The sequence below is a fragment of the Pristis pectinata genome, chromosome 6 (assembly GCF_009764475.1).
Source record: "Pristis pectinata isolate sPriPec2 chromosome 6, sPriPec2.1.pri, whole genome shotgun sequence".
NCBI classification, from domain to species: Eukaryota; Metazoa; Chordata; class Chondrichthyes; order Rhinopristiformes; family Pristidae; genus Pristis; species Pristis pectinata.
Window position 1 is genome coordinate 23,975,876 of NC_067410.1, and position 21,501 is coordinate 23,997,376.

A 21,501-nucleotide genomic window follows, 5' to 3' on the forward strand; every position below is an offset into this window, starting at 1 on the left:
GCATATTTTAGATTCTGGTAATCCCAGTTAAAGGCATTCCCCCTACTCTATAAACCAGTGACTGGGTAAGCAGAAACAGTCCACATGTTCATCCACAAACTGTTGTATGAGGCCAGATCCTGTCATATCTAGTTCTTGAGCTTCAGGTCATTCCAGTAAATTAACACTGAAGTTATGATTTTAAAACATGTAAAACCAAGGCTTAAATAGAATAACTGTTTGGTGAGGTAACAAGTCACCTCATTTAGATAATTAGAAGCATTAAAAAAGTGACAGCCAAAGCTAAAGTTGTGGAAGGTCTATAGAAAATGAAGAAAAAGCAAAAAATCCCAGATCAGATCTAAAATAAAAATGCATAAAATATAAGCGTAAAATCCTGATGTGGCAGATGCACCTATTCCAAAAAGCAAAAGGACATGTAATCAGAGGCGGTTGTGTTCCTAGAAAACGGTCCATATCAGAAACTTTTTTTTCCACGTAAGTTCCATGAGGGTGAATTTTATTCTGTATTTCAAATTTTTGGGTCATGATTTGTGAATTCTGTAAGAGTAAATTTCCACTACCCAAATAGCCATAACACAGTGGTCACCCATAGTAACAAAAGCGTGAGCAGTAAAATTTTAATCAGGGATCTTGGCATATGGGTTTCCATGCCCTTAGCAGCAAGTCAGAAATTACCTTTATGGAATGTTTCTGTTATCAACTACAATTTCCAGTATCTTCCATACACTTAATGTGTACATTGTGGAAATTTCCATATTATGTGACTTCATGTTTAATCTTCAAAATGATAAGACGTAGCTATATATTTAAATATAACTACTTTACTATAAATTTCATAGTTCAACTTCATGATTAATTAACCAGCTATTCTACCCATCACCACAAAGCTGGCTAAGAACATTGTCTCAGTGGTAAATGTGGAGGTTCTGTGAAAATATTAATTATTTGCACTATTTCATAGCTGCGCAATGGTATGGTAAACCGGAAAACAGGAAAATTTTCTATGGAGGTGAAAAAGACTGTGGAAAAAGGGGTAAGGCATTTCTTCCTCTCTGATTAAACAAAAAGAAACTTTGTACCAAATTGTTGTGTCTTTTATTGGAATTCACTTATACAAAGGAGTCTCCTAATAATTTTAGGGAAAAATTAGTGATTTGCTACAGAATGTTGAGATTCATCCAACAGTGTAGGAAAAGATAAAATGTTTTTTGTTTAAAATAAGATTTCTTGAAAACTTCTTGATATTATTTTTATGAATTTGGGTCAAATACTTGAATGTTAATAATACATAGTTTTGCAGATCAAGTTAAATTAGGGGAGTAATATTGACATAACCCATCTGTAGAAAGCTGATATGATCCAATTGGCTGCACATTTTATGCCATACCCAGTTTTACCATCCATTTTCTTTAATGGAGCTAAAAGATCATTAAAGGCATAGACAATATTTGACAAAGTTTCACCAAGATGATACCAAGAATGGGAATTTAACATTAAAGGAGAGAAACTAAAGATAGCATATTTCCACTGGGGCAGAGACACCTAAAAGGAGATTAAACTGAGCTTTTTAAAATTATGAAAAATATAGATAGGGTGTTCAGGTTGCTGAGAAGGAGTTATCAATTTAGAATTACCACTGAAAGAATAAAGATATGTTCAGAGAAATTTATTCAGATGAAGAGTGTTGGAGCATTGAATGTTTTGGCATATGGAGTGCCTGATCTAGAGATATTTGCACCCTTAAGAAAAAGTTACAAGGATATGGATAAACTGTGAGCACTGGTATTTGTTTTGAATTGCTTTACATGCAAGTTAGCACAAGCTATCTTCTATGTTTCTTTCACATACAAACTGCTTGTACATAATGGAAATCCTGTAGCTTTCTTTAAAATATTGATGCTACTCCTTTAAAATTTAATTTCGACATTGTTCTGTAATTGACTTCAGGCCATATTGTTATAAAATCACATTTTAATTGTTACTTTGAGGGTATAATTTTAGATTTTACATTGGTAGAAGTTCACATAAATGTTTACTCAGTTTACAGTGTCACATTCACCATTGCTACATTGGCATTAGGCTTTTTAAGCGGTTGCAGAAAGGATTGTAGGATAAGTGTGTTTAGAACACATGGGTGAACTTTGTCTTTTAAGTATGCATTTAAGAATGGACAGAATGACAGGTATGTGTTCAAAGGATATGGCACAGTAGAAACTGTTGAGATTAAATATATGATTTAGAGCATCATGTGTTAGGACAAAACAGGATATACAGAAGAATTTTAATCACCTTGTTCTTTTGAAATATTTGTTCGAGTTTCAAACTCTGCTCAGGATTTATTACATGGTACCATCAGTGACTTAGATATTCTTACAGATGGTATAACATAATTTTAGAAGTGATAGGTCTAGTGAAGTTTCAAGGATATTTGCAGCAAAGGTGACAAGAAATCTTCTACAGTGGTGACATGATTTACAGATATTGAAGCAATACACTGAGACTTGTACAATCTCCAATAATTTGTCTGCCTGTTACTACTACTGCTTTATTTTTCATGTTAGAAACGAGTCTTTGTGATGACAAATGATTACTATTACACAGACATCAAAGGCACTCCTTTCAGGTAAGTTTAATAATTTTTCTACTTACTAAGCTTTTTTTGAATTGAGGTAAAAAGTTTTCGATGCCAGCATATAATTATCTCCAATCTCCTGTGTATAGTCTAGGTGTGGCTTTATCTCGAGGGCATGGGAAGTACTTCCTCCAGGGAAACGTTACTCTGGAAGAAGGTATGACTAAAGCGATAATATAATACTGAAGACATAAGCAGAAAAATACAGTAAAAAAAGCAGTAAATGCAAGTTTAATAATGATGCAGAAGTTAGAGGTGTTACTTTAATTTTCTGTATATGTGCAATTCTTTAAAATAGACTTGACAGATGGGTTGAACATCCATTGGTTCCAGGGAATGACAAGTAGCAGATCAGGAACTCTTCTTATATTCCATCTGATTTTTCTTTCCAACAAAATGAAAAAAAGGGAAAATTAGTCAGGGTGTAAACAAGCTGCTGATCGATTAACACCTGCTTTTTGCCACCATGGAAAATTAAAATCAACTGTTTATTTTAATATTTTTGGACTGTCCAGCTTCAGAACAATCAAGCAATATGCATGTAGTTGTGGAATCAGTCACAAACTCTCCAAAACAAAATCAATAAAGGAAACAGCAGATCCTGTTATCTCTAACATTATTTGTAATAAGTATTAGCTATTGTTAAATATTATCACAGTTCTCACTAATAATGCAAAAGCACATGGCATCCCAAATGGTTGTGAATGTACAACATAGAAATAGGAATAGGCCATTTGGTCCCTTATGCCTGCTCCCCCATTCAATAAAATAATGATGGATCTTTTACCTCAGCACCATGCTTTTTGCACTAACCACACATTTCTTTATTCCCTAATATCCAAATATCTTTTGATATCTGTCTTGAATATGCTCAGTTATTGAGCCTATGCTCAATTCTATAGATCCACAGGTGCAGAAATTTCTTGAGAGTATATTTCAGTCAGCAGGTTTTAATTACAATTTTTTTTAAAGGAAGGTCATAAACTGAATGTAAGATTAAAAGCATGTCTATGTAAAAATAAATCAACAAAGATAAAAAAAGGTGAAATATCAGTGTTGATGCTTTTGGATATTTCACCCTCTCTGAGCAGTCTTTAATAACACAGTCATTTCCAAGCCAGATACATGTTGAAGCTATTATTTAATTCGCATTCTGAGGATGGGAGCTCAGGCATCACCTCTTGGATTCTGTATCAGCTCAGACTAGGTGCAGCCTTCTGAGATCCCATCAATGTTAATGGGGATTGTAGAATAAAAACATAGGAGGCAAGAATAAGTTAATTTTTAAAAAAAAAATTTGTTTTGCTTTACTTATAAGTGATTTTGGTTAACTATTATCTGTCATATATATATTTTAAAAATATAAATAAAATATTTTTTCTGCATATCAAAAATATGTTAGAGTCTTTGACAGCTTTTACAGCTGACAAAGCTTTGCAAGCTATGAAAGGCTTTCAGAGGCATTTCATAATTAGGGCCCTCTGCTGCTGTTTGAATTACAATGCCAGATCCCTGGATGTGGAAGACCTGCAAGGTAGGCACTCCACCTCCAGACAAGTTCTGTGCCTGCAAGATGATCATCAAGATGGCCCATTATTGCACACTTACCCGTGTTGAATTTCCTTTGCCAATTATCTTCATTATGCAAGCTTATTAGGGTCAACCTATAATTTGTTGCAACAATCCTCAGTGTTGCCTATCCCTCCTAATTCAGTGCTGTAAGTTTAAGAATTATGTTTCTAATGCATGATGGTGAATAAGGACCCCCTAAAGAATCACAGAGCATCATGACTGCTCAGGCTTTCAGATATAAGAACAGGAATTGGCCATTCACTCCCCTGAGTCTGCTTGCCCTTCACAACTGATCTGTTTCGCAACTCCATTTGCTATCTTTGTTCTTTAATATCTTTGTCTAACAAAAGTTTATCAATCTCAGTTTTGTTATGTTCGATTGACCTGGCTTCAAATCCTTTGCGGATTGAATTCTCACTCCCTATCGTATGAAGAATACTTTATACATCACTCTTGAATTGCCTTGTTTTAATTTTAAAGCCATGTCCTCCAGCTACGTGATCTACCATCACAGAAAATGGTTTCCCTCCATAACTATTGCATCCATTAATTATCTTAAACAACACAGTTGTATCACCCCTTAGTCTTAAATTCAAGGGAATGCAAGCTTAGTCTATCCTCATAATTAACCTTTTAGCCTTGATATCATTGTTAAATTCACACCACAACTCCACCAAGGCCAATGTATCCTTGTAGAGACACAAAACTCTGGATGGGGTCTATTCAGAACTGTAACATGAACTCTACACATTTGGAATCCAATATCTTTGAAATAAAGGCCAACAATCCATTATCCTTTTATGCTACCTTTTGTGTCTGTACATGAATAAATTATTGCTCAATCATTGAGGTACTGGCTGCCCTTTTATTTCCAGAGGAGAAGGCACCACCAGCACTATGTCTGCCAGAGGCAGTTAACTTCACCAACCTCTTTAAATGCAGAGGTGCAGGAGTCAATCGAGTATGTCCCAGACAGTCAAACCAATGTGGAATTTTCCTAGAGTCCCCCTTGGCTTCCAAACAACTGGGCCCAGAGGATTTTCACTGGAAATCTATAAGTGCAAAGAAAGGGAATAAGGAAGAAGAAAATGAATCAGTAAACAACTGAAGCAAAGGCCTAACTATAAGAGGAACATTTAGAATGTAACAGAATGGACTTGTAAATGATTTAACCTCACTCACCTGAACATTTATGAGTCTTGAGAGACTTTCCTCCATAAAAGGTCCATCCTGATAGCTCCATTGCCTTCCACTTGCTCTAGGTTTCCCATGTATGCTCTGGAGTTGGCATTCAGTCTGGCAGCCATCTACAAATTAGAGCAATCTCTTTCCAACAATCTAATGGAAATGCCTGCACAATTTGAACTTTGACTTCTGATACCTCAGGATTCAACTTGAAATTAGAATGGTCTCAGTTGTGGGCAGCAGTCTGTTAGGTCACATTGCCTGGTATGCTTGAATTACATCTTAAAGCAGCTGCAGACAAAATGTACCAAAAACTAACATCAGCACCATTGCACTTGGAATAAAACTTCACTGATTTCATGTAACCAGCATATTTCCACAAAATTCATGTTAAAAATAGAAAGCTAATGCCAATTAATAGTGAAAGCTAATTCCAGGAATAGGAAATCATATAAATATTAGTTTTGCACCACTAACATTCATAATAGCATACAAGCATGAAAGACAGAGAAGTTTTACAGTCATTCACAGAAAATAGTTGATGGTATACTGCATGGATCTTGATGAATGATGATAACTGTTTAACCTATTTACTTTGTCTTAATTAAGGTTTGCATGACCTGGATCACCCAGATTTATCACTGATGGAGGAATGGTAAGAGATCCTGTGCTCCAAATTGCTATGGCAGGGTACATAGCATCTTGTTATGCTTGCACTTAAATGTTTAAGTCCCTCAAAATTTTATGTGACATGTTACTTAAAGCACAAGTTGATAACATCGCATTAAGGAAAAGAGGGCTTTGTATCTCTGTAATCAATCACGTTGAAGAATCATATCAAAATATTACAGGGATTATTGTAGGTGAATTCAATGTCAAATCAGATATTGAGGTAGAAATAAGGGAAGGAAAGCAAAAAAATAAAGAAATTGAATCCATACATAAATGCTTTTAATGTGCACATTATGCATATACGCAGGTTAGGTCTTGCAGATATCACCTACAATCATTTGCAGGTGAAATTGACTCATTAGGAAATTGGCCCAAGAAATTCCATGCATTATTCACCTTGGGTGGTGTTTTTCCTGTGTCAGTCACATACCCCACAACCCCATTCAACACCAGCCATCCATCCAGTCCTCTGCCTTCTGCATCAGGACCTGTTGTCACGTTGTGTAAAGCTAGGCCCTTTCCCTGCAGCGTCTTTCCTCCACGGCAACCATGCTATGTTTCACTGGTCTCTGTCTGCCTTGGGGAGTGTCTTGAAGGGCTGATGCTATAATGTCTTTGGTATTCCAGAAAATGTCTGCAGCTGCACTGAATGAAGTGTGATCCCCATCAGGAAATGCACAGGTTACATTTAAGCATTTGTTTTTGAATGAAAACCATTCTAACACCATTTTAAACATCAGGAATTTTTGCTATGGATCCAAATCTGCATTAGCATATCATGCAATAAATGTTTAGCACAGCAAATAAGAGTGAAGTTAATTTTCTAGGCTTCTTTTTCTACATTACCAATGAACTCGTTGGTGACTTTATGAATGAATTCAGTTGGGATAACAGTGAAGATGATTAACACTTATTACCAGTAAAGTATGCATTGATAATGGTCCTGATTATCAGCATGTGCATCTAGTCTGTTCAATTGGTGGAGAAATAATATGCAGACTATCTGATGGTGCTTCTTGCTTTTGGCTGGGTTGCAAAAAAAGTTGGAAAACAGAAAGTTGTAGTAGATGTCAAAACAAATGCTGATTTCGATTTGGGACCAAGATGTGAGAATTGCACTTAAAGCAGACTCCCAACACATCAGCTGTTCAAAGAAAAATGGATTCATTGAAAATATTACAAGAAAGGACTGCGGTTGTGCTTCATCTATACCATATAGACCAACTGCCAATTGAAGGAAGATTAAATAAAGGCTTCATAGCTTTAGCCTGGGATATTATTGATCTAGTATTACAGATCTGAAACATACAATGATAGTTGACGTTATTCCTTGTGCAACACATCAGTAAAGAGGGATTAATTATTTTTCCAGTGACTCATCATCTCAGCCACCAGTCCTGTGAATGAATGACATCAGTTGATTATGACACTCATGCATCCCCAGAGCTTTCTTTGCGCTTTTACCCTGGAAGAATAGAAATTTATTTCAGCATAACGACTAGTAAAAGGGACTTGACCTATATGAAGAGGCTGAGGAGTTGTGCATCTTTTTAATCAATCAGTTTGAAGAATCCTTGCTGTCAGTTAGAAAACTGAATGTCAAATCTGCAATGGAAACCAAAATAAAGGAGAAGAAAAGATCAGAAAAAGGGAGAGGGAGAGAGAAAAGAAACAGAATGTGAAAGTTCACTTTTTTTTACTCTCTCTAATAATAATTCAAAGAAATGAAACTGAACGATTGTAACCATTAGTTTTCAGTGCTGGAGAAGTTGGTTGCAATGATTACAATCTATGCTGTAAACAATCCCTATGCAATGGAATAGACAAGATTGACATTTTCTGTTGAGTGTCATATTTTTATTCATTTATGATGTGTGAGCATATTGGCAAGGTTAGCAATTATTGCCCACCCCTACTGCCCCAGAGAGGGTGGTGCTTTGAACAATTGTGGTCAAGTATAGTACTATCCAACCCATAATTACTGCAACTCCACATCCTTCCATGTATTTCAATGCCCAATCCCTTGAAAACTACCAGCACAATAAAATCTGTGTCTTCGTGCACGTTATCACAAATCAGTTGATGGGAAATATGAGTTTAATTGACAAAGTCCCTTGGACTTAAATGCATTAAAAAAATTCTGGCATGGAGTTGATACCAAGGGATGATTTTTCCTCTGCACTACACATGGGAATCTTCCCTTCTTGAGTGCAAAGCAGAAAAAGGAGGATGCTAATTGGTGATAGCTTGCTCTGGGACCTATTTATCCCCTCAAGACTGGCCCACACTGATTTCCTAAAGCAAGATATTTTGTTGTGAACAGTGAAGGAATAGCTTTTGTTCCTCATCTTGCAAACAGCTGTCCACAGACATTTAGTGGGCGAGTCCATCAGATATCTAGTTTCCTGTTATCTGAGTACAGCAACTTTTCCAGAAGATCTGTGACATCTGCGAGCTGAAAAGCCAGACTGGAGAAGCCTTATAGCAAAAAAAAAGAACTAGTACAAAAACTTATGTGACACAGGAAGCAAAACAAGACTATGGATTAAAAAAGACAGAGAAGCAAAACACACAAGCTTTATAATGTTTTTTAAAAAATCAACAATATTTCCTCAGGGGAAAAGAACTCTATGCTTGTAAAATGAATTATTCAGAGCCAGAGAGGTTGCTCAGCAATAATTCTGATTTACTAGACTTAAAACTCACTGATTGCTAATTGAATAAGATAAGATATCTTTATTAGTCACATGTACATCGAAACACAGAGTGAGTCATTGACCTTTGGTGCAATAACAGGTGATAATTACCTTATGTTCATCATAACAAGAGTAATCTGCAATAATGCAGTCCGTGGACGGACACATTCATTACTGACAGTAGCTTTCAGATTTCCATTTTCATGTGTGTGGATACTAGACATTGCTGTAAGTTTTACCCAACAAAAGATCAAATGTTAGCAGTTATTAATTCAGGGAAGTTTGGGTCATTCTAACTGAGGTCAAAGTGGAGAATATTCAGAACAGAGCACTGCTGACCTTTATTCTGAACAAGACAAAGCAAATTTGAGTATACTATACTAGATTAATCAAGGCACTTGGAATTAACATGATGGATTTTCTTCTGATTTCAGGAACTATTGTAATATTGACATACATCCTCAGTATCGTAACCTCTTTCAGCTTGAAGCTGTCAAACTCTTCCTCACAGGGAAAGAGCCACTTCTACAGTGTAAGTAAAATTTTGTAATGCTTTACAATTTTACTCTAGTATGGTGCATGACAACAAAATGAAGAAGACAAAAAAGAAATGCTTTAATTTTGCATCCATAGGTGACAAAGAATTAATCCAGGAAGTACTTTTTGATGCTGTAGTGACAGCACCCCTGGAAGCTTACTGGACCAGCTTGGCTCTGAACAGATCTGAGTAAGTGTTTAACTAATGGGATTAGAATAGGTAGGACTTGATGGCTGTCATGGACATGATGGGTCAAAGGACTTGTTTCTGTGCTCTATAATTCTGTCCTTTTTGCACAGAAAAGAATAATCAGAATAAGAACCTCTCTTATTACAATAAGTTGTTCAATTATTGTATTAGCTATTATTTCAGATTTATCCCACCTTCAGCTCTATTATCATTGTCTTTTATTCCATGCCTCTAATCTGGTGAGCACACAGTTGATGCTTTATTCATTTCTGATGACATTTCTAGTCCACAGACCAAATGGTTGATTGCTCCACCATGAACAGATCAGGAATGACACAACTCCTCCTGTGCTGTTAGATGGATAGTCCTAAATGATTGTGATAAATATACACATGAAAGATTAAAATGTTCTGGTCTCTAAACTTCAAATTTAAAAAAACTGAAAGCTGGAGTTAAAAAATGACTTCTATTAATCAACATTTCTTAATTTCCAACAAGGCTAGTGCTTTGAAATTGGATTGAACTCATTTTGGGTGCACTAAATATGTGCTAAAGGAATGCCAAATGTTGTCTACAAAACAAAACCCACAGAATTAGAAATATTCTTGTTTTATGTAAATTTTGTGTGATTTACATGCTTTAAGAGATGTTAAATCCCAGCCTGAGCATTTAGGCTAGCAGCAGTAATATAATTTATGCACTGACCCATTGGAGTTAAATTAGTTCACTAAAGAGCTGCCTCCATGGCAGCCTCAGGCCTAAGGGTGGGTAGAGAGGAGGAAATAGAGTGGGAGAGGGGGTAATCAAGGGGATGGGAAATCAGGAAGGGAGAATCAGGGTGGGTGAAGGTTTTAACAGTGCGTGGAGCCCTGGAGTATGGAGTCTATGGGATAAGCAGTCATATGGGCCAGGGTTTGCAGGGGTGGGGCAGCGGTGGGTTAGTGGCAAGTGCTTCAATTGAGTTGGGTGGGCCAGGGCTGCAAATGAATCTGTGTGCCACAGGTGGAAGATGTTCTTATTATAATAACACTCCAGAAGAAATAATCAGTGATTTTATTAACAATAAAAACGGTTTCCCTTTAAAATACACAGGATTCACACCTTTCACCATTACAATTTGTGCTAATTACTCAGGTCATAAATTACAGACTTCTGATCCAATTTTTTCCATTAAGTAAATAAAACAATTTGCACACATCGATGATGCCATTACAGGTTCAAAATATCATGGGGAAATAACATTGGTATTAGGGTGAATTCCCGATGGCTGGGGTTTTAGCAGCAAACAATACGAAATGCACCCAAAATCACATTTTACGTGAGATTAACATTTTAAAAATGGGCACAAATAGAATTTCTCTAAACCAATATCTGGGCTTAGAATTCAACATCCAGTTTTGTTAAGACTCTTACGACCTTTCTGATATTGGAGACTCAAGAGACTACAAATGCTGGAATCTGGAGCAACAAACAATCTACTGGAGGAAATTAGCAGGTCAAGCAGCAACTATGGAGGGGAATTATCAACCCTGTGTGTTGAGACCCTGCATTCTCGACTCAAAGAGTCACCATTTCCTTTCCCCGCATAGATGCTGCTCGACTTGCTAAGTTCCTCTAGCAGATTGTTTGTTACTACCTTTCTGGTATTTCTGGATAGCATGTAGCAAAACACAAAATGTAAGGGGGATTCTTTATTAACAAATTTTATTGCTATATCATTTCCCATCTACAGAAAGATCTCTCAAAGCATTTTCTTTGGTTAAATTAAGTGAACAATGAACAGCAGGAAAAAATAGTCCCTATAATGGTCAGCTAACCTTCGTGTAAAAATGCTGTTACATAAAGCCCAGATTGCCATTTAAGTACATGCTTTTTGCACAGAATCCCACATTCTATGATCCCCAGAGACATTTTAATAATTATTCTGGCATTTATAATTATTCCCATGTCAAAATATAATAAGCACACATTCAGGGGGTTAACATTTGTTCTTGGCCCCATGCGCTAAACACATGACACAGCAGCATAAGTATGCTGAACTCCACTTATAGAATTTGGTTCAGGACTTTATACTTTTTTAGTTTGTACAGTTTTAGCTTCTTTCCTTTTCCTTCATGTCTGTGTTTTTGTTTCATGCTTCATTGTCTTTAATTTGAGTTTTTTCTTCTGTAATATTGCCAGCTACCTATTCAGTACCTAAAAAGTGACAAAATAACATAGTAGTTTTCCATACTTGCAGCTGAGGTATGGATTCCATTTTGGGTGTGTTGATTGTTCTGTTCCATGTATGCATATTGCGTTGAAAATTTTCTTCCAGAAATGCTGACAAAGGAGTTGAAGTTTCTTTCTTGGGAACTCGCACAGGCCTAAGTCGTGTCAATCTGTTTGTTGGACCGGAACAACGTACTGATCAGTAAGCCTCATTGTCAATTAATATAGTATATTTAACAACAAAAATGTACCAGTTATTTATGCTATTTCTTATAAAGAATTAACCATAAAGCTGTGTAGTTTACATAAAGCAAAGTAACTGATGATTTAATTTAAAAAGATCTATTGTTCAATGGAAGTATTATAACACATTCACAATGATAATCCTGGTATCTTTATCCAGTGAAGAAACTTGCTTGTTTAAAAGCTCATAATTATAACCATGAATGAAATGAAAAATACTTACAGATGATTTCAGGATTAGTTTCCAGGTTTTTATAACCATGAAAACATGGAAACTAATTCTGAAATCATCTGTAAATATTTTTCATTGCGGTTTAATTGCACTTATCTTTGTTGGCTTTTCTCCAAATGTTATCATTTAAATATGCCAGCTTTCATCATGAAACTAAATGATTCAATCAGTAATAATGAAATGGTTTTGAAAATACTCCTGATTATCACAGGTATGGGTTATTAAATACTTTATGAAAATAAAAATACAAATAAAAACCTGGTACATAATGGAATTAGACACTTTGCAGTGAGTGGTCTGAGTTTTTCCTCTCCTTTTATCTCCAATTATTTTTGTACCACAAACTGTTGGAAACGTGAATTATTAACTCCCCAGCTCATAATTTGAAAAATAAATCACATGTCCAAAGCAAACCCCCACAAAGAATCTTGAAGGCAAATACTTATTAACTATCAATCTGACCTTACTTTTGCCCCAGCTTGTCAAGTCAGCAGCCTGAATCAGTAAGCATGACTGCTCCTTCTTTAAAGTGATAGGATATTTAGCCTGAAATCTCAAATATACTGCAAGTTTTGGGTGGGTAAAGGCAAATGGAATTGCACTGGGGGAATGAAGGTGTGAGCCAGATTAAAGTGGCAGTTTAATAATCTTGAGTGCTGAGAATAACAAGCAAGACAGGAGCAAATGCCCTGCTGCAAACTTACATCCTAAACATAACAAAGGAAATATTTAAAGCAAATTTTTAAAAGATTTTTGATGTTTTTAAATGTACTTCTAACGTGAGAGGGGAAAGTTTAAAATCCTGACACAGGGTCCAGACCCAAAATGTTGACTATCCCTTTGCTTCCATAGATGCTGCCTGACCCCTGAGTTAATCCAGCAGCTTGTTTTTTTGCTCCAGATCCCAGCACTTGCAGTCTTTTGTGTCTCCAAAGTTCGAAGGAGATTTGTAAGACAAGATTTTTTTGCATAGAGAGTGGTAGATGCCTGGAATGCATGGCAGGGGAGATGGTAGAAGCGGATATAATAGCAATGTTTAAGAAGCATTTAGACAGACACATAACAGGCAGGGAATAGAGGGGAATGGACCATGTGCAGGCAGATGGGATTACTTTAGACTGGCATCATGGTCAGTGCAGACATGATTGGCCAAAGGGCCTGTTTCTTGTGCTGCACTGTTGTATGTTCTGTATTCTAGATTGCTAGAATGTTGGATTCCATAGGATTGAGGCAAATTTTGTGTAGGGTAACCTACAAATAAGTTTGATGTGCAGTCTGCTCCAGTATTTCTTTTGATGAAGCTGTTGTGAACAATGCCACATGGAGCCAGTGCTAACACTCCATATTCTCTATTTACTGCTGGTAGGTCCCTGTTCCACATTCACACTATCCAAAGGGTAATTCAGCTATGATTTAAAGTGCAGGGTGGACGAGTAATTGATCCCACATTTGCCACATTGCCGTTGTATACCTGAGCTTGAACTGCAGTGTATCATGGATAGTGGCAACCTTGCAGATTGCAAAGGATTGTAATGGAGATATAATGATTCAATCCTACCTAAAACACCTTAGAGGTAACATCCAGCACATTAATATATACTGTAGCTTTGAAGAACTGCAGGTACATCCTTACACCAAATCACAGAACAGATTACTTTGAAATACTTCTTATATTTAGTAATTTATGTTGCATTTTGACAGGAGCAAACTGAAATGCCTAACTGCTTTAAACTATTCCTCCCAGGAAAGTGCAGCAGGGTTGGCAGTCCTAAAATTATTTTCTAGAATGTTTGTTCTAATCCATATTGCCACTTACCAAAAAAAAAATACCAATTATCATAACCCATCCTACTTAAAATTAGTGGTAAGATCAAGTTTGCTGAATAATTGTCATTACAACCATAACAGAAACTAGACTGTGAAATATTGCTGGTGAAGTGCTTAGGATCATTAAAGTACTCCATCACTCAGGCTGCTAGACATTGAAACCAACAGCAAGACATGCTCAGATTTTTCTTTCAATTGATATTTCTTATGAATTTTTATTGACCTTGTGCACATAGCAAGCTTTGCAACTGGTAATAAAATATGCACACACAGCACTAAGCTTTTTTTCTGGGCATGCTAATTATTTGTTCAGTAAGTTATGACACAAAATCATATTTAGAGTTTGGGAACTACAGCAGTCTAATAGTAGCATTCCTGCAAAATTCCAGCTCATTGAAATATAGAGCAATTTTAACTTCATGAGACCTAGGATTTGGATCAATACAATTGCTTCCTTTTTATTCACTTGCAGTGTAAAGAATTATTACTTACTCTCAGTCAGTGTGAAATTGTCCCATATAATTCCAAATCCAGTAACACCTGAAGCCTGATTAACTGAATTTCCAAAAGCAGGGTATGCACAAAGGTGATGGCTGTTAACCACAATTAAGTTAACAAAATGCCCAATTAAGTTGATGGGCCGTTGTGGAAAATATTTGTATTGTACTTCAAAAAAAGGAAGTGATTGCCACCTGGAAATTGATTTTTTTTAGAACAGAGGAACAAGTACAAGGATGTTTTAAAAGTTTGCATTAGGAACTCTCTAGCCTTCTCTTTTTTTGAGAGTAGGCGTAGTCGTACAATGTCTTTTGATCTACCCTGTCCCTATTCACTTTATCCAGACACTAGATAGATTTCCATTTCTATATAAACGTTGGTATATTAATCAGAGCACATATGTCTCAGCTCTTTATAATTGCAGTGAGTTTATTGTACTTTAAAATTTAACACATGAATCGTGCCCTTTTAATCTAATTTTATAATGCATTTACACATCTAACAACTTCAAAGAGCATCAAAAGAATTCAGACCGCAAATGGAATCATTGAAGTTAATGTGCAAAATACAGCTCTTAAAAATCAATGTGTTTAAACGATTGAGTAAAATAGTCCATTAGAACTGTATTTTTATTCTTATGATTGTGATTCCGATCTAGCTTAAACTGGTGACATTCAAATTTCTGTCTACAAGTGATAAAGTGAGATAAATTTTTGCAGTATCATTTATTTCCCTTTAACTGAATGTTGACTGCACAAAATTATTCACAACTCAGCATGAAGTCTTGTTCAGAAACTCCACAAAGTGTTTGGGAGTAGTGCTTCCTTTGCATGGTTCCCATACAGAGATCTGACTGTAGAAGCATTCAGTGTCATCCCAGGAGCAATGGAGTACTAATGTACCCCTGAGTCACCCAGTATCACTGACATTCAAACCCTCTTCAATAACAATGTGGTGATGAATCAATTTTAGATGCTTCTCAATTGTACCCCTTGATTATCCAGTCTCTTTTTGTGCAGAAATCGGCTCCCAAGTTTCCCTGCATAACAGTACTTATGTAATAATAACATTTTTTAAAAATGCAGATGCTGGAAATCTGAAACAAAACAAGAAAAGAATAATCAGCAGGTGAGGCAGCACCCGTAGAAAGAGTTAACATTTCAGGTCCAGAACCCCTCATCAGAAATGGGGAAGAGACAAAACAATTTAGTGGTCAGTAACAGAGAAGATGGGGGCAGGGAAGGTTAGAACAAAGGGAACATCTCTGATAGGGTGAGACTAAATGAGTAAATGTAGCTGTAGCAGTGGTAGTTAGGATCAGATTATGCCTCTTAATCTGTGTAATATGTTGATAATAGCAAGGCTGTAGGACATGCCAAGCAGGCAGAAGAAAGGAAAAACTGAACCAAAATGATGACACATAGAAATGGCCAGTTCAATATTGGTTCAATGGTATTTACATCTTTAATTAAAACCAAGGTCACTGCAATGTTTTGGTGCAATTAAAAAGGAGAATACAGCTTTAAATCACATCCTCTGTAGATTCTAGATTGACTTTTTGTAAATGAATAAGAAACTGTTTAAAGATTATAAAAAAAATTAGCAGTGCTCTGGGTGACTCTCCTGAATTCTCTTTTGTTTAGTCTCAAACTGACATGTTTAAAATTACCATTAGAAATGAGTTGCCAAGTGACATAGGCTGACTGTCAGTTGTAGGACCCATTGCTTTGGGAGCTGACATTCCTGCCTCGTTGCATCGTTGATAGCAATGACACCATTGTCTGACAGTGACATGTCTGAACCAATTATCATCATCGCTAGAACCAGGTGGCCTGAATAAAATTATTCGTACTTAATATTTTTGATGTAGATTTAAAATTAATTTCACATGTGGAGAAATTTAGTCCTAACATTGAAATTTACAAGTTGAGAGAGACAAATAGTAATACTAGTGCCTTCTCCAGTGACTTTCTAATCTGCTCTAAAATTAGGTTTAAGGAATTATATTAAGTAACTCTTAATGTCAAATTAGGACCTTTATTTATAATTAGGTACTTTTTATATCGTTAATTGGCATCATATTATTAGTTCTTTCAATTGATTAACTAACATCCAATCGAATTTTTTCTTGAAATTTCTTCCTTAATGTATTCACAGAATCACAGGAAGTTTACACTTGTCTACATATAAAATGATGCAGTTTGTGCTGAATGCTCATTTGTAAGGGTTGCTGAAGAAATGGAGCATTCTGTGATTGAATGTGTGCATTTCAGACATGCTTTTAATGCTGAAATCTCCATTGAGTTTAATAGTGCACATACTGTTTTTAGTGTTGTATCATTGCTGTATATTGTGAGCTTGCTTCATCCAGAAGGCTCTAAAGCATAATAAATTCAGGGTTAAAATAACCCAGTATACTAGGTTAACATACGGATTTGCAGACAAAATTACATGTTGTAGAAATAAAGCCAAAATAAGCCATGAACTGAAGAGCAGAATTTTGCCCATTGTATGCTATTGTGGCATCGGGAATTCTTACCCTTTCGTACTTATCTCAGTCCAAGATTAGGAGACACATTATTCCAGGTCACAAGCCTATGATAAAACTGGATAGGTTCGCTTGGTTCAGTTAAAGGTAGGAGAGGGTTTCTTGGCCCATGATAAGAAGAAAAAATTGAAGCTTGCATGATTGCTCCAGATTTGAATTGTTTTTTTTTTCCTTTGAATAAATCACCATTAGCCCACAAATACAAAAAATACTGAAACAATGACTTTGTGTCGGACATGAAATTTTAGGGTGATTAAAACATCAATTAGCCTCTTCCCCCAACCATCATATGTATCAATCAGATGATGTTCCTTGTAGACTTTAAACTCCACCTTTACACTAAAAATGCTCTCCATCATGTGTGTGACACTTCTGCCCTATTAAAACAAGTGGATTAGGAACAGATTGAATGGTTGAAAACAAGAAATCTATGAACTTCTGTGGACCATCAGAAGCAGCAGAACCAGATTCCTCCAGTTGGGAGTTCAGAAGAGGCTTGTCTACCCAAAGAATGGTGAAAGGATGGTATTTACCATCACAGGAAGTGGTTGACGCAAACAGCACAGATATATTTAAGGTGGAAGCTGAAGGGAACAGAGGGTTATGCTGATAGATTTAGATGAGAGAAGACAGGAGGAGGATTAAGTGGAACAAAAGTCCACCACAGATGAGTCTGAAGGCCTTTTTCTGTGCTGTATATACCATGTAATCTTATGTAATACATAACATAAAGGCCCAACATATATTTTACACCGCCATACCCATCAAGCCAGGGAAGCAATACAGGATTATGTGAGCAAGATCAGATGGCAAAGATAGAGCTTAGTGTTGCCACACTGATAGATATGATGGATCAAAGGTCTGCAGTATTGCTATATCTAGTCATGAATAGTGGTAGACAATGAAGTAGCTCGCAAGAAGAGGACACCATAATAATGTTCAGATCGTCAGTGGCAAAACCTACTTCACGAGTGCCAAAGATGAGGCTGAAGCTTTGTAATTATGTTCAGCCAGAAATGCTTCCTTCTGAAGCCCCTGGCATCATTGAAGCCTGTCTTGAACTAATTTGATTCATCCCACATGATATTAAGAAACAGCTGAGAGCAATGGATATAGCAAAGGGTACAGTACCAGATAACATCTAGCTTAAAACTAGTTCCAAAACCAGCTATATCTCTAGATGTGTGCGCCCCAGTAGGTTCCTGATCTTCAGTGCAGTGGCATGCAGCATGTGGAGAGTAAAATACACAAGAAACACAGATCTAGCAGCTAGAAATTGTGTCTGGTGTGCGTACAACAGCACTCACATTATCAAATACCCATGCAGTCTCATGACATTTATTTATATACCCTACAGATACACTTGCAACAATACCATCTACCTGACAATGTGAAAAATTATTCAGGTATGTCCTGTCCACAGAAAGTGACATGTTTTGGGAGATCAGTTAAGAGTAGGACATACACAATGAATGTTAGGGCCCAAAGGAATAATGAGGACCAGTGAGACCTTGATGTACAAATCCAAAGATCACCAAAGGTGGCAGCACAGGTGGATAGAATGGTAAAGAAGGCATACAAGATGCTAGCCTTCATGAGCCAGGACTTTGAATATAAGAGCAAGGAAGTTATGGTACAGCTTTGTAAAACATTGGTGAGGCCACATCTGGAATATTGTGTGCTTTTTGATCCCCACAGTATAGATACAATGTGATTGCTCTGGAGAAGTTACAGAGGTGATTCATCAGGATGTTGCCTGGTATGGAATGTCTCTTTTATGAGGAGACACTGGATAGGCTGGCTTTGTTTTGCTTGAAGTGGAGGAGGAGTCTGAGTGGTGACCTGATTGTGGAATACAAAATTGAGGGGCATAGATAGTAAATATTTCACTATAGCAGATGTATTTATGACCAGAGGGAATAGGTTTAAGGTAAGGTTTAGAGGGGAAATAAGGAAGAATTTTTTTATCCAGAGGGCAGTTGGAATTTGGAATGTGCAGCCTGAGAAAGTGGTGGAGGAAGAGACTCTCACAGCATTTAGGAGGTATCTAGATGAGCATTTGAATCACTAGGGCACAGCAGACTACAGACCAAGTGCTGGTAAATGAGATTAGCATTGATGGGTACTTGATGGGTCCAGTGTGGGCTGACGGACCTTTTTCTGTGCTGTATGATTCTATGACTCTATATATCCAGTTTGGCTACTTCATTAATCTGAAGGCCATCATCTACAAAATACTAGAAGGTATTGTTGACAATGCTGTCAAGCGGCACCTATTCTCCAATAATCTCACCAACACCCAGTTGTGTTTCACCTCTATGCTTCAGAACCACATTACAGCTTTAGTTCAAATATGGACCCAAGAATTACATTTCAGGTGTGAGATGAGAATGACTATCTCTGACATGAAATCATTGTTTGACTGAATGTGGCATCAAGGAGCCCTGGTGAAACTAAAGTCAATGGGAATCAAGGGGAAAAGTCTCCACTGACTGGAGCTGTAACTTGCGCAAAGGAAGAGAGTTGTGGCTGTTCAGTCATCCCATTCCCAGTACATCTGTGCAGGAGTTCATCAAGGCAACTTCCTAGGCCCAGTCATCTTCGCTCACTTATCAAAGATTTTTCTTCCAGCGTAACTGCGACTGTGTGGGTTTCTTCCCCCTGCTCTGATTTCCTACGTATCAAAGACATGCAGGTTGGTAGGTTAATTGGCCACTGTAAGTTGCCCCTAATGCATAGGTGAGTGGTCGAACCTGTGTGGAGTTGATGGGAAAGTGTAGAGAACAGGTTACAGAAAAAATTAGTGGGGTGATGGGATTGCTCTGTGAACTGATGTGGACCTGATGGGCTGAAATAACTTTGTTCTATGAAAATCTGTAAATATTTGGAAGAAGGACAAGGGAAGCAGGTGCATGAGAACCCTGTAACCTGTTTCCCTCCAAGTTACACACTATCTTGACTTGAAAATATACTGCCATTCCTGCAATGTCACTGGGCCTAGATCCTGGAACAACCTCCCCTTCAACACCATGGGATTATTCAGAGGGGCTGCTGTGCTTTAGGATGGTGAATAATTCCAACTCTTCAGGAGCAACTAGGGTTGGGCAATAGATACTGGCCTTGACACTGATATCTTCATTCCATAAATGAATATAAATATCCATTTTGTCTGCCTTTGAAACCGAACATGTGGTAACACCTGCCAAGATCAGTTAACCCAAAGTATCATCTGCAAACTCTCAGGGGTGATTGTCATTTAGTATTTCCTTTTAATCCCTGGAGGAGGTTTTAGTTTTTGTACAGCAAAAACTGGAAATTCACAGTAAGCGTACATTAAACCTACGGGGATACAACACTATGTGCCATTCATTAGTGCTTCAGTGAGCAACGTCACGCTCCTTGAATGGAAAGAGAAATTGTTAAATAGACCACAGAAGTTTAAAGATTAATTTTCAGAATAAGGGTGTAGTCAAATGTGTTCACTTCATTGACCAAAACTGCAGCTGTTTTGGATCTAATTCCAGACCACATAATTTTATAGCAGGTTAAGAAGCAGTGGAAGTGGAAACAGTGTTTTGGAACTGTGACCCACTAACCGTGAAAATTTAAAAAAATAACTATATGCAATTCATATTTTTTTCCCTGCTTCAAGAGACTTCTTGAGTCCACAAGACAAGGAAAATATTTTTACAGCAGATCATTTCCCTCTGTGGTACAGAAAGTCAGCAGAACAACTTCCAGGAACTTTTGTCTATTCCATTCCATTTAGTACAGGTTAGTGATTTTTATCTCTATAGAATTAATTAGAATTAAATAGAATTAATTCTACATTTTGAAATAAGTTTAATGTAGTTTACAAATAGTGTGTTTACTTAAAATGTTTTCATAAAGTTGATTTAAACTTTCATTCAGTAAATTATTCCCTGTGTTATGCAAGTCATCCTTTATCTCCTCAATTACTAGCAATATTTATCTACTACTTCCTACTTAGCTATGCTACATTTGGACACGTGCATTTCTATCGCAGTTTATTTTGGTTCTTAAAACCATTTATAAATAATCCCACTTCAGGAATGCAGTTCACAGCGAGTTCTGTATGGCAATGTCCTAATTGGTTAAATACTACTTTTACAACATGATATTTCAGATACCTGACAACTTGCTATGACTTTATGTACAAACAGAAACTTTTGGGTGTCTAGTTTCTCAACATTATCTTTTTCTGAATACATCTATGGGTCTGCACTGACTGAATTCAAGGTCCCATGTCATTCTTGTTATATGAAAATTTGCTGGTAGTTTAATGAATCCATTCTGTGGACTTGTTCATTTTTCAATGAAAACCATAAACTGGTGTCTGTCTTTCCATCAACTTTATTTTGAGTGGTTTGGAACAGAAGTCATAATGAAGGTTATATTCACAGACAGCCAACTTGGAGTGTACTGCCAGAGGAG

General features: G+C 36.8%; 1 protein-coding gene and 1 long non-coding RNA gene across 2 annotated transcripts in view; one reads left to right on the top strand and one right to left on the bottom strand.

Moving 5' to 3' along the window:
* cacna2d3a (calcium channel, voltage-dependent, alpha 2/delta subunit 3a) overlaps positions 1–21,501 on the top strand; it is a 556,823-nt gene that overhangs the window by 400,249 nt on the left and 135,073 nt on the right. Inside the window, 8 exon segments of the mRNA XM_052017619.1 lie at positions 965–1,036; positions 2,565–2,626; positions 2,725–2,792; positions 6,002–6,047; positions 9,195–9,292; positions 9,394–9,487; positions 11,805–11,900; positions 20,699–20,820. Of these exon segments, the coding sequence (XP_051873579.1) occupies positions 965–1,036; positions 2,565–2,626; positions 2,725–2,792; positions 6,002–6,047; positions 9,195–9,292; positions 9,394–9,487; positions 11,805–11,900; positions 20,699–20,820 (658 nt within the window).
* On the bottom strand, positions 2,894–5,499 carry LOC127571461 (uncharacterized). The gene is made up of 3 exons (XR_007956477.1): positions 5,390–5,499; positions 5,136–5,259; positions 2,894–3,019 (listed from the first exon to the last, which is right to left on the bottom strand). It is a non-coding gene; the product is annotated as an uncharacterized LOC127571461 (long non-coding RNA).